Source organism: Colias philodice, chromosome 20, assembly GCF_061535455.1.
Source record: "Colias philodice isolate Cphi_HAF_F1 chromosome 20, ilColPhil1 Martin Lab GWU primary, whole genome shotgun sequence".
Classification (NCBI taxonomy): domain Eukaryota; kingdom Metazoa; phylum Arthropoda; class Insecta; order Lepidoptera; family Pieridae; genus Colias; species Colias philodice.
In genome coordinates this window covers 2,729,583-2,743,248 of record NC_143105.1, presented here as the reverse complement: position 1 = coordinate 2,743,248, position 13,666 = coordinate 2,729,583, and the positions used below count along the sequence as shown (strand labels likewise).

Here is a 13,666-nt window from a genome sequence, read left to right as displayed (position 1 = left end):
TTCCGCTAATAATTATTCATTGGTATCTTAAGATAATAGCGCTTAGACACCAAACATTATTCGTGTAATAGTGTACGTAAAATTGTTGATATAATTGTTAAATAATATAGGTAAATTAATTGTTTATAAATTGAATTGAAAGTCCTTATTGTCAAAAAAGAAACTTGTTTTTCTTTAATTAGAATAACTAGAAAAAGAAAAATTGTTTACTAATAATTGAATCGACGGAAAATTATTTGGAGCTTAAAAAACTTAATTAATTCTAAAGCAAATTTTAATTGCCTAATGAATACTCCACTGACTCAACACAAACTTCTCAGACAGCCGATATCTGTAGTTCTGTATTTGGGCTTTAATTATAAGTTAAATTAAAATATTTAATTGATGTACAAATAAACCCCGAATTCTTATTAATATGAATTAAATGGGTTAAAACAACTTTTGCCTTTGACGTAAATAAATAGAATGGAAAGCGAAAAACAAAGACTGATGCGTAAAATTAGCTTCAATAAATTAATTATATTGTTTGAAACATTTCATGTTTTAAATTATACGTTAGATAGTATTTGTTTTTATTCCGACTTTATTTTGTAAATTAAAAACGAGTAGGTGGCAACAATGAAATAAAATTTGACCTATTTTTACTGTGTGCACAACGTTATAAAGAGCAAAACGTTTTCAGTCAATATTTATCTTTAATTCCGAAATTAGGAATCAATAGTAGATTCAAATAAATACCTAAAAACTAAAAAAATAAAGCACTTTAATAATATAAATAACTAGATTTCCGCCCGCGGCTTCGCCCGCGTTTTCAAAGGAAAACCCGCATACTTCCCGTTCCCGTGGTATTTCCGGGATAAAACATATCCTATTTGTTAATCCAAGTTGCTCTGTATATCTGTGCTAAATTTCATAGTAATCGGTTCCGTAGTATTTGCGTGAAAGAGTAACAAACACACACACACTCATCCTCACAAACTTTCTCATCATCACTACATAGTATAAAACAAAGTCGCTTTCTCTGTCCCTATGTCCCTTTGTATGCTTAAATCTTTAAAACTACGCAACGGATTTTGATGGGGTTTTTTTAATAGATAGAGTGATTCAAGAGGAAGGTTTTAGTATATAATTTATTAGGTTTTAGACAAAGCGGGCGAAGCCGCGGGCGGTAAGCTAGTTTATAATATTAGTAGGATTATTTATCGTATTTCGATCGATAAGTGTACAAAGTTTGTATTAAATCTGTCTGTTTCATCTGTTTAAAGTGGTTCAAAATTAAGTCTTAAAGAGTCAGTTAGATACAAATATACAAATATAGGTACATATTAAGAAAACATAAGCGTGTAAAAATAATTATTTGGCAGAACTTATTATAACATACATTCATTAAAATTTAATACATTTAAAAGCAAGCGTTAAGTATTTTTCAAAACATTACCTAAGCGTTATTTCTGGCATAAAAGCGATATAGTCGTGAAATTATTTTAAGCTAGGACTAAAAATATTAATGAATATAAAAATTCTAACATGTGCAGTAATACTGTTATACCGCTGTGTCACATTTGTTCCTTTTGCACCTGCACTCGTGTTTGAAATTAAAAAAGTTGGATGGAATAAATGTATAAAAATATATGCAGAAATATTTTAGAGCAGTAATATATTATGTAACAGTTATTACGAAAAGGGTGGACTTCTATAGTTTTGTAGTAAGTTTCGTAAGAAAATATAGAGAATATATACTTTAGTTCAGAAGGTGGTTTTTGAACAAGTGAAAATAAGTTTTAGTCTCTTTGATTCATGAAGAATCATGTTTGTTAAACGAATAAATAAAGTAACTCATAATTAATATTAGAACTAGTTATTGAAATGGGTATCAATATTAGTACCTATGCCTCAATTATTATAGGAGTTATTGTGACTGCATATTTTACAATTCTATCTCAACATACAAGTTACATACATACAAATCTAAGAAGATAATAAATTAAAAGCAAAAAAAAATGATCGTAACGTCTTTTAAAACACAAATAAATGTTTCTTTTTCTTAAAGAACAGCTATTCTCAACAGGTTACAGCTAAAAACGGAATAAATAGTTTTCACTCTTATTCTAAATCGCGATTTCGTTTATGCATTCGCAGCGCATTTCCCTCCCGTTTATTTTATTCCACTCAGAATAAATACTAAGCGATCTTCGTAAACGAGCACTCACCGTCGTAATATCACTGCTATTGTGAAGATAATGCTGTAAAGCTTCTTTAAAATGTATAGAAAAAGTTAGGAAATGCGGTCAGAATTACGTAAGGCCCTTTTGCGTAAACATTTTTGGGAGTGGTTGTTATTTAAAACTAAACGTGTTGGAGAAATAAAGGGCTTTTTACCTTCTCAAGGTGTGGATATCATCTCATTTAAATCTGAGATATATATAGAATCATAATAATATGAAGGTCATAAGTCATAACTTCCTAAATAGTAGTTTGCCACTTTATTAGATGAATAACTAATTTTCGCGTCTATTATGAGAATAATATTAGTTCATTAACTTAGAGAATATATTGGCTGATTATTTTAAGTGTGGATGACACCGGGAATATAAAAGACGGTATCGGTTTCAATCTGGATTGTTGACGTTGCACTTCCATATTCTTCACTCGCAACTTCTTTTTCTTTTCCGATCACTAACGACATTGCCATATTGTCTTTCAAAGAGACACCACATACAGATTTCCAGAACAATCAATTCTTGATGATAGTAAGATTAATAAATATTACAATACAATATGAATAAGCTAATATAATTGTTTTTCTCGCAGGTGGCTCGTCTAAAGCTAGAAGATGCTGGAAACTACACGTGTGCTTTGGAATCACCCATACAAATGAAGACTGTCACCAGAGTGCATGTATTACAAGGTAATTCACTAAAACCTTGAATAATTTTTAGTACCTACCTTAAAAATCATGTAATATTTTCTATTTTCCTTTTCCTTCGTAAATTATAAACCTGTTTATATATATTATCTTTCAATATCTCTTTTATATTTCCTCTTATATAATATTTTCTAAGTTTAACTGATCGATTTCTATACGGACAAGTAGGTCAGCTTTGCTTTCTGTATCTTTCCGGAGCGTGACATTAATTATTGTTAATCACTACCGGGTATCGAATTCGGTCCTCTTGGTATAGAACCAAGAGGACCGAATTCGATACCCAAGCGTTAACCGCTTTACCACATAAATTCAACACTAATTAATCAAATATTGACTCATAATCGCATTTAAACATTCCTCCAACAATAATTTAAGGAACCACTAATAGACCAAGCGTTGCCTTCCCACTAAACCAAGGTAACATTACCCGACTAACTTGTGAAGCTGTACTGTCTCACTTTACCCACTAACGGTAAACTTTCATAGATTATTACTGGCTGTGCTCTTAACTTTGCCAACTTTATCCGATAGGGTTATGTTACACATTTGTATGGTTTCAACTTGTTAGACTTGCGCCGGGTGGTTTTTGCAAGCTGGAAACTATTATTGTTCTTGTAATGAGCCTAGTCTACATATTATGCTAACTTATGAGAGCTTGAATCTGTGGAATTAATAATCGAGAGTATAGTATTATAATTTCCTTACTAATATTATAAACGCGAATGTGTGTCTGTGTTTGTCTGTATTCCGTTCACGTTGCTACAGAGCGATTTTATGATGTGATTTTTTGGTCTGGTTTTGGATATTAAGTAGTCTAGAGACAGGCTATTTTTTACCTGGGTGGAATATGTTACTGCTATGGAAATTTCCTTTACATACGCGGGTGAAGCCACGGACCGCAAGTTCGTTGAAATTAGTTTTTGAAGTTGCAGTGATATGTATTAAAACTCAATTGAATTATGCGATAGCTTCTTCTACAATCCTAAACGACTACGCTTTTAAAATTAAATTCAGGACTCGGACATTCGGCTTAACCGATTCAATCATTGGTGAATTCTCGAGGATAATAAAAAATTGTCTGTACCTATTAGACTCAGACTATATTTATGACTCTACGGTAAAGTTCGAAGTTCAACTACTTATTTGTAAAGTGCTCAATGATGAGATGTTATAGTTTAAAACTAGACATTTAATGGTCAATCCATCGTATTAAATGGTGCAGACTACGCGCATTTAAGAGTGAAAGTCAAATCCAAATTGTATATCCACTCCATTTCTTCTAAATTCTTTGATCCATTGGTCGTGTATGCCCACCTTTATATGTTTACTAGCGGTCCTCCCCGGCTTCGCCCGTGGTACATATGAAAAATAGATGTTGGCCGATTCTCAGACTTACCCGATATGCACAGAAAATTTCATGAGAATCGGTCCACCCGTTTCGGAGGAGTATGCAGACTAACATTGTGACACGAGAATTTTATATATAAGATTTTGCTGTATAATATATATTCCACAGAATGTCTTCAATTGTTTTCATAATAGCCCTTTTAGACTACAGGCCCATGTTGAAAAAATTATGGGTCATTTGACCCACCACCTGACCTATCTAAAATGATATAAGAGCATAAAATAATAAGATTCACCACTATGACGTCACTTGTAAGCTGTCCACCTGAGTGCAGATGAGAATTCGAAGGTTCAGGTAGAGATTTTCTCCCCTTGTCTCCATGATTTTTGTACGGCGTTGCGGAATAATGGCTTAAAAGCAGTATAGAAATAGTATGACACAGATGCCGTACAAAAATGGTGGTCCACAAAGTCAGAATTTATTTTTATTTTTCGACAGTTGCCGGGGTAAATTTGGTCATTTGATTTTGTACGGCATCTATGTCATACTATTTCTATACTACTTTTAATCAATTATTCCGCAACGCCGTACAAAAATCATGGAGATAAGGGGAGAAAATCTCTACCTGAACCTTCGAATTCTCATCTGCACTCAGGTGGACAGCTTACAAGTGACGTCATAGTGCTGAATCTTATTATTTTATGCTCTTATATCATTCTAGATAGGTCATGTGGTGGGTCAAATGACCCATAATTTTTTCAACACGGGCCTGTAGTCTATTTTAATATTATATGCATGTCGAATTCCACCCTAAAGTTGTTCCCATACACAAAGCACTACTAACTATTATTTTTGATTGTTGATGCGAATGATAGTTTAATTTTAATTAGCTCAATGGATATCATTTGCCGGACTATAACGCTTAATGACATTGTTTTATGAGCTATAATAGCTTGGCGTATTGCCCGAAAATTGTATGTGTTTTGTTTAACTTAATGATTATAGTTGTTATAATTATTATTATAGAATTTGGACAATGGGAGTAATGTGGGTAGTAACTGTAATTGGCTCGGCATAATTTTATGACGATAGTAATTTTTTTTAGATCTTCCATACACTTCGTGTTTTGCGCTTAAAAAATATACATGCCATGGTACGAAGTTAGGAGTAAAACTATAATTGTTTAATTCAAAAATCATCTATGTAATAAAAATAATATCAAATTATTTGTATTAAAATGTAGAAAGTACTGTAAAATAGAAGTATAAATTTATATGTGCGAAAGTCTCGGAAAGTAATTAAAAGAAGGGTAGTTACTAAAATGAGAAAACGTCAGGCTATATTTTTAAGCTTGCCAATATTATATTGGAAATCTATTTTTTTTCTTGCTACATTTATGAAGTATGAAAGGTACCTATAGTAGGAAAGAAGTATGAAATTAGTTATTTTTTAAATAAATAAATTGAAAATATTTAATTTTAAATTCCAATTCTATAACGTTATAGATGAAAACTTATTCAACTGCAAAGGGGCTTTGATACAAAAATTTCTTAAAGCATAAAGCAATATTTTGTTTATTTTGCAAAATATTTCAAAGGAGCTTACTACGTATTAATGCACATAGCTGCTGCCCGCGGCTTTGCCCGCGAGATTAAAGGATACAGAGGTAGAAAATACTATTGAGGATGAGATGTTTCACTATGATAAAAGTAAATTAACCTCCATACGCAAAAAAAATGTGTAATAAAGTAGTAAATAACTTCTTGCTGGCTTTCTGCAGTTAAAAATCGATCATAACCAATTATTATGTACCTAGGTAATAATATGGCGATTCAAATGCGTTTCTAGAAAAAGCCTATTTGATTAACTATAATTGTATTGATAAGTGGGCTAATCCTATCCTACTAATATTATAAAGGCGAAAGCTTGTGAGGATGGATGTGTATGTGTGTGTGTATGTTTGTTATTCTTTGACGCAAATACTACTGAACCGATTACAATGAAATAGAGAATTGATTTTGATTTTGTTACGTTATAGAAGCAAATGAGCGACATATAGATGGTAACTTGGATAAATACGTCATAGGATAGGTTTTAAAAGCTAGTCGTTTAAATTGAGAATAAAGTTATTGCAATAAAAAAATCATTCAAAATATTTCACCAAATATGGATTCATCTAATTTATCTCACTGTCTTAATTTATCATATTTCCAACAATGCGTATGAATGCCAAAGATATGAAACTAAAATAATTTGTTGGTAACACAGTAGAAGTTGTGGGTTCCAACGATTAAACTTACGCTATAAGCTTACCCGCCTAATGTTACGGCTAAGTGAAGTTATGAAGTATAGTGTTTGGAAGGATAACTAGTTAAGTTGGGGCACAATATATTTTTAAGGGAGATTTTATATTTCGGGAAAAGTACTGTAAAGTATAGAAAAAACGAATTACTCATAAATAATCTACCGACATCTTTCAAGCCTTAAAATACTTATTATACTACGTATAAATCTATCAATGCACGACCTAAACTACTGGACCGATCAGGCTGAAACTTGGCAAACAGATAGGTACTATTAGCAAAGCATCCAATAGGAAAGGATTTTGAAAAAAAAAACCCCAAGAGGATAAAATGGGGGATGAAAGTTTGTCCCATAAAAAAATTGGCAGGCAATAACTAGCACATACATAATTTTCATGTAGTCACGCAGAAATCAAAACAATACTTTTAAACAGATATAAAATCTTATTAATTAGCTTTACCTACTCATTCTAAACAAAACTAAGAATCTTTCATTCTCACAACACAACCTCAAAAAGCGCAAATATTAATCTCAGTTAGCCATAATGAAAAAACTAATTAATTTAAATTTATCACAGGTTCAAGTCTGGCGGAGCTGCAGAGCGGAGTAAAAACAACAACCGGTTACATTAGCCTCTTGCTTGCGTCGCTTCTAATTATACTCGCTGGCTATAGTGACGTCAGGTGACCTAGTTTGTTCTAGAAGGTTCTAGAAGGTTACGGAATTTCTATGGGAACAAGTATTGTAAACAATGCGTTTGGACGGTTTGCTTTTTCGTTTATGATGTATGGACGCATGTTAAAAACAAAATGTCTTACCACAAAAAACTTAAACAGGGTTTAACTTTAAGCGCGGGTTCTATTTAATCTGGTTTTGTCGTATTTCACATAGACTACTATTAAAGTGACAGATCCCTGGTTTAAAGTTACACTGTGTTTAAATTGTTTTGTGGTAAGACCAAAAGATTTTTACAAACGATGTTTAATTTATGTTTTTGTGAATAACAATGTTTATCTATTATGATGTCTTTTAAAAATAGATTATAAATTTATAGCATTACGAATATTATTTTTTGTATTAAACAATAATTATTATGTTCATTCTTGTATACGAAAATGGTCGATATTATTGTTTGTTTTATGAAAATGTATATGATATATATTTCTTATTTAAATTTAAATAATATTCAATTATTAGTAACGTCAACAAACGCATTACGTGTATTGAATATTGATTGAAATAATGTATATTTTGTTCACTGAAACCTATGAAATGGAATCATAAGAATATTCATATCAAGAATAATCACTATAATATAAAGATTTTTATAAATAAAGTCAAATTTATAAGGTAGGTATTAAAAGGGAATTAATTAACATTTTCTTGTGTTTCCGATACATAACAACAAAACATTATACTTAAAATATATTCTATCCTCTAGGATCACAGCTAATAGAATTAATATATAATAAAATAGTTATGATTTATAAGTTAAAAAATTGTGTTAATACTGTCCTGCCGAGACGAACGTCAAAACGCCAAGGAATAGAATACGCTATCGATAGAAATTGACATAAGCGTATGATGTTTGGCCTAAGGATTCGGTCACCCTACCAACGACAAAGACGACCACGAAAAAAATTTTCATCCAGTCGCAATTAAATAAAATTGTGCAAAACACAATTAAAAATGAAATTTAAGAATTTCCTGTCGTATTGGTGTTTTGTAAAAAAATCTTTGAGATCAATTGATAAACAAACAGGTTTTTCATAGAAACGGTGGCTCCTAGAAAAAAATGTATTTAACCTTTTTTATAGATAATTAGATGATCTACAATTTTGGTTCAGGTGATTGTATGATAAACTTACCGTCTCGGCGAAAATCTCAAAAAACCTATTATTTTTTATTAATTGACCTCGAAATTTTTTATTTTCGAGTACTAGAATGACGGGAGATTTTAATTTTGATTTTGAACAAATTTCGGCAAGATTGTAATTTTGGTCGTGGTTGTCGTCGTCTTTGGTAGTGTGAACGAACCATTACCAAAATCTCATGAGCTTATGTCAATAATTAGCGTTAGCAGTTTCTATTCCATGGCGTTAGGTACGTTTGTCTAAAGGCCTTGGTAATTAAAAAGAAATAATAATAATATTATGAGAATAGATGATTAATTTGAACACCAAAACATAGATTTATAGGACATAATAACTTTAATAATATATCAAGTAATGCTACTGTTATAGATTTGTAATTGTAATTATATAAAAATGGTTAGATAAAAGTAATAGGTAAGTAGTTAGGTATATACAGGGTGTCCCACTGTTGGTATACTAAGCTCAAAGGAGGTTATAGTTTTGCATACGCTGAGTATGTAAAAAATAATTTAAAAAATCCAGACGCATTTTTTTTTCAAATAGATGAATTCTTAAAATTCTATGTGTACACCCAAAACAAGCAACCTGCCCAACTTTGCCACCAGCACGTGAGCTATCGTTTAAGATTATGTTTTCATACACAAAATGCTCATATTAGAGAAGCAGTATATGCCGGCTGCGCGAAGCTAGAGAAGAAAACATGGATTTTCAGGAAAAATTTAGCAAAAAATTTTGGACCCAATTTTTTTTTTAAGTATTTTTTACGTGATCAGTGTATGCAAAACTACAAGTTCCATCGCGCTTAGTATACCAATAGTGGGACACCCTGTATTGTATAAAACTTATGAATAATATATTTTATATCAAACCACATAAATATATTAAGTACTTCATTACGTAGTTACATATAAGACACTGGATATAAATATTGAAATAATCTTTCGAATTGAAAATAATATTTCTATCCAAAGGTCCGTAAATTAAGTTATTTCGTTGCTATATTATGAATATTTTTATGATATTATTATCTGAATACCCTAATAAGGACTTTTTACAGAATTAAGATTGATTTGAAATATTTGATTTAAAATCCCGTCCATTTGACGTGTATATGTTATAGTCAAAGTCCGATACACAGTCTCTTCGCGGAAGGACTGGTTTATCCTAGGTTTGGCCAAAGCCATCAGGCAATCCCCGAAATACATTTCAATTTCGCCCTTTGCCTGAAGTATTTTTAGTCAAACCCAGGAGCTCCTAACTTTTCAGTTAAACGTCGAAAGTAAATTATTCTGTTTCGGTTTTGGCCTAGTCAATCCTAGAAGCGACTGCAATTCTCGGTCAAACGTTGATCTGAACATGTTTAAACAGGTTCATAATGTCTCTCGCGAACCGCGGTGTTCCTCTTGCTCTTCAAAATTATGCAAATGTAAAAGGTCTAATGTATTGTGCAATTCTAAAATATGTCATAATGCCTCACCATGCCAGAATAAAGATTAATTTTTCATTTTAATTACCTAAGAAATTATTAAAACAATTAACATTAATGCCTCACCATGTCAGAAAAATGATTAATTTGTCACTTTAATTACCTAAGAAATTATTAAAACAATTAACATTAAAGTTAATGCCTCACCATGTCAGAAAAATGATTAATTTTTCATTTTAATTACTTAAGAAATTATTAAAACAATAAACATCAAAATTTTAAAAATGTTATTTTTTTATACTTAATCTTATACAAACTAACCTCCGTATATTCCAAAGCATTTATTTATTTATTTTATACTTTATTGCACATCGTACAAAAGGCGGGCCTAATGCCACACGGCATTCTCTCAAAGCATCTCAAATATAAAAGTGAAAATCACGTAAGCTGACCAATCAGGTGTCAGAACTGGCAGAGTTAAGTTCTTAAGACTTCAAAGCTGCTTAAATGATAAAATGCTTCCAAATATACGAAGATAAGACACTTCATACCTATATCGGAGTTTGACTCGACAAACCCCGATTTAATAAAATTGTGTTTTGACGTTTGCCTGACCAAATTAGTCTCTCCCAGGTTTGACGAAAATTGTTTAGTCAAAGGCTGAAAATTTACATTTGTTTGGGCTTTGACTAAGTCATTCAGTCTGACCTGAGGATTGACCAGTCCAACCTAGGAGCGCCGGAGCTTCGGAGTTTGCCTATAACATATATACATAATATGAATAGTAAATAGTTTCTTATATTATTTTGTTATGCAATGTAATACTACTTTATTATACTTGCACTACTAAAATATATATACAAATGTAAAATTCCACGATTAAAATTAAATGGCTCATTTAAAAAGTAACATATCAAATAAGCATATTAAAGCACTAATATAATCGTAAAAATAATAATTCGAAAACCTCATATCAATCAAAAACATTCTTCCAGAAAAGTTAATTATATCATATTATTATCAATTAAATATTCTTTCAAAGAATCAAGTAATTTATGTTAAGTGTAATAAAATACGATGATGATGATGATGATGTAATAAAATACGTAATTAATATTCTTAGAAATGAAAAAAAAACTCAATATTTACAAAAGTGACGCAGTAATCGATGTAATGTTAATTAAAATTAATGAGAAAGTAAAAGACACATTTAAATCAAGCCGGAATCCTATTAGAAATAAAGAGAGTAAATGCTGAATAGAATTGATTTTCCTGAGTACTTGAACATTAAGGCCGCAACAATGATTGAGCGATAGCGTAAGAAAAGCATAAATTTTTATGTGAAAAATAAAGATCAAATTGAAGTTATTAGTAATTGTATAAATACACATATCTATCTATACATATAGGTTACTATATTAATAGCTTGTAAATATTTATTGTGTGTGTTGTTTAATAGTTTATCCTAACCTTTAATTTTTTTTTGGACAACCAGCGACTTTACTATAAGAATACTTAATACAAAAAAAAATCTCGTTCATCCAAGAATAATAATTGGGCAGGTCCCACAGAGCGAGCAGCCTCGCGAAGCAATTGCCGCGCGAAACAGCTCGGTCAGTTTGGACGTGGCTTGGACTAGGAAAATGCGTATGCTATTTCCTCAGTCGAGCGGCGAGGCACGTCCACACTGACCGAGCTGCTTTGGAAGTTTACTTGCTCACTGAGTACCCGCCTATTGTCAAATTAAAATACACACTCGTATACTGTAAATGCGATGAATTAAATATACACATACTTTATTCACTGTGATTATATTACCTAATACTAGCTGTGCTCCGCGGTTTTACCCGCAGTGCTCCGCTCCTATTGGTCTTAAGTGAGGATATATTATAGCCTATAGCCTCCTGAGATTAATATAACATACAAATAAAACAAACTCTTCTGTTTTATAATATTAGTATAGACTATAGCAATTCCGCTGTCGCTTAACCATTGAATGCAGCCTTAAATGAAGAATGTAAAGAACGCTCTGTATCCCACCGATCGTGTTAACTGCTGGAGCGAGATCGCTTTATGGATATTTAATACGGTTCCCTGTAATATAGAAATAATTGTATGAAATTTTATATAATTTCACCTTTATAGCGTTACATATCGAGTGGTTTTAAGTCTTTTTCATCGTATTCAGTAATCAGTTACATTTTGATGTAAAGTTATACCAATGTGAAAATTATCATACTAACCATATCAAAAATGTTTAGTTTTACGATATTGTAATAATAGGAAATAATGTAAAATCTATCTATGTAAAACGTATGTGAACGTACCTATATATATTGTTTATTTACTGAACATAGTATACTCTTTAAATACTTCTAGATATAGGGATCAGACATTTTATTTTAGGCAATAAAATGTAACTGCATAATATCAAAAACAAGTGCACATAACATGCTGATTATAATCACAATAATATCATGTAGAAAAGTCTAGGGATTGTGGGAAAAAGTACCCTGTTTTACATAATATTTTATAACCGAATTGAATTCCTTTTTTATTGCATGGTACTTGTGTTGATTTGTATATCGAAAAACTCTCAAATTTTTTACCATATTTAGAAACACTGTCTTTGTTAACGCTATATTTATTTTAAATAACTAAATCAGCATGTTATGTGGACGTTCTGGTACAAAAGTTTGTTCAAATTTAAGATCAATATGAATTCTTGCATCTACGGCACCAAGCTACGAAGTTGTTATCACAACTACCTGTTTGTGAACTAATATAACAAACTGCAGAACAAAAGTCACTTTATTTGAACGACTTTAGATTCATATTACGATAGCACTTATGTAAATACACAATAATCGTATACCTTCACTTTGTGATATTGATGTATTCTGTTATTATTTGTAAAGATATTCTGATGTAAATAACCTATAAATGTCCATAAATGTAATAATATTAAAGCACACAGTTTCCTGATATTATGTTTCGATAGTTAAAATGACGAATAAAATGTAAAAATGATGTCATAATGTCTCCAATAATATAATGAAGCGCTTCATAATAATATAATTATTATGAAGCGGTTAAACTAGCTTTCGTCAAAATTTGATAGATAAAAATGACCTCTTTAGAATCCATCGCCCTTTAAATATTTTAGTTCCAAATAACCGTGCGTGTTTTGAAGTAACCTAGGTGCGTCGACATAATAAAAAAGTTATGCCTGATGTATTTAGCCTCAACAACCTAATAAGTCATTCCTTAAATACTGCTGTAAAGTAATATCATATAGATGGTAAAATTTCCATTAGGCGGGTCTCTACAGAGCGAGCAGCCTCGCGAAGCAAAACTGGTTCGGCCGAAGAAAATGACGTCACACTCGCTTTTTTGGCCGAGCCTTAGAATACATAATATATTTAAACAGACAAAGAAGCGGTCTATGCAAACAAACTAGCAGTTAAATTCGTTCCGCGTGACAAAGATAGAATATACATTTAAACTATTAGCCGAAAAGAGTTATCTACATAACCGAATAAACACAACGCCAGCTAATTAGCTGACTTCAAACGGAACGTGTTTTAACGCGTATACAGCTTCTACCTCAGTTTATATAGGTATGTATTAGGTATATATTCTAAGTGCCGAGCCATGCCGTACTAATCAAGCTGCTTCACGCAGCAATTGCTTCGCGAGGCTGCTCGCTGTGTGATCCCGGCTTTTGATAGATCTCATCATATGCACGTATCTTATAATATTATGTATATAGATATTAGAACTTATAG

At 31.4% G+C, this 13,666-nt stretch overlaps 1 protein-coding gene and 1 long non-coding RNA gene across 2 annotated transcripts in view; both read left to right on the top strand.

Moving 5' to 3' along the window:
- LOC149479321 (lachesin-like) overlaps positions 1–7,541 on the top strand; it is a 64,073-nt gene extending 56,532 nt beyond the window's left edge. Inside the window, exons 8-9 of the mRNA XM_089707964.1 lie at positions 2,812–2,908; positions 7,156–7,541. Of these exons, the coding sequence (XP_089564090.1) occupies positions 2,812–2,908; positions 7,156–7,265 (207 nt within the window). The 3' untranslated portion in view covers positions 7,266–7,541. The remainder of the gene's footprint in view (positions 1–2,811; positions 2,909–7,155) is intronic.
- Positions 1–13,666, top strand: part of LOC149479319 (uncharacterized) — a 267,645-nt gene that overhangs the window by 146,317 nt on the left and 107,662 nt on the right. The window lies entirely within an intron of this gene.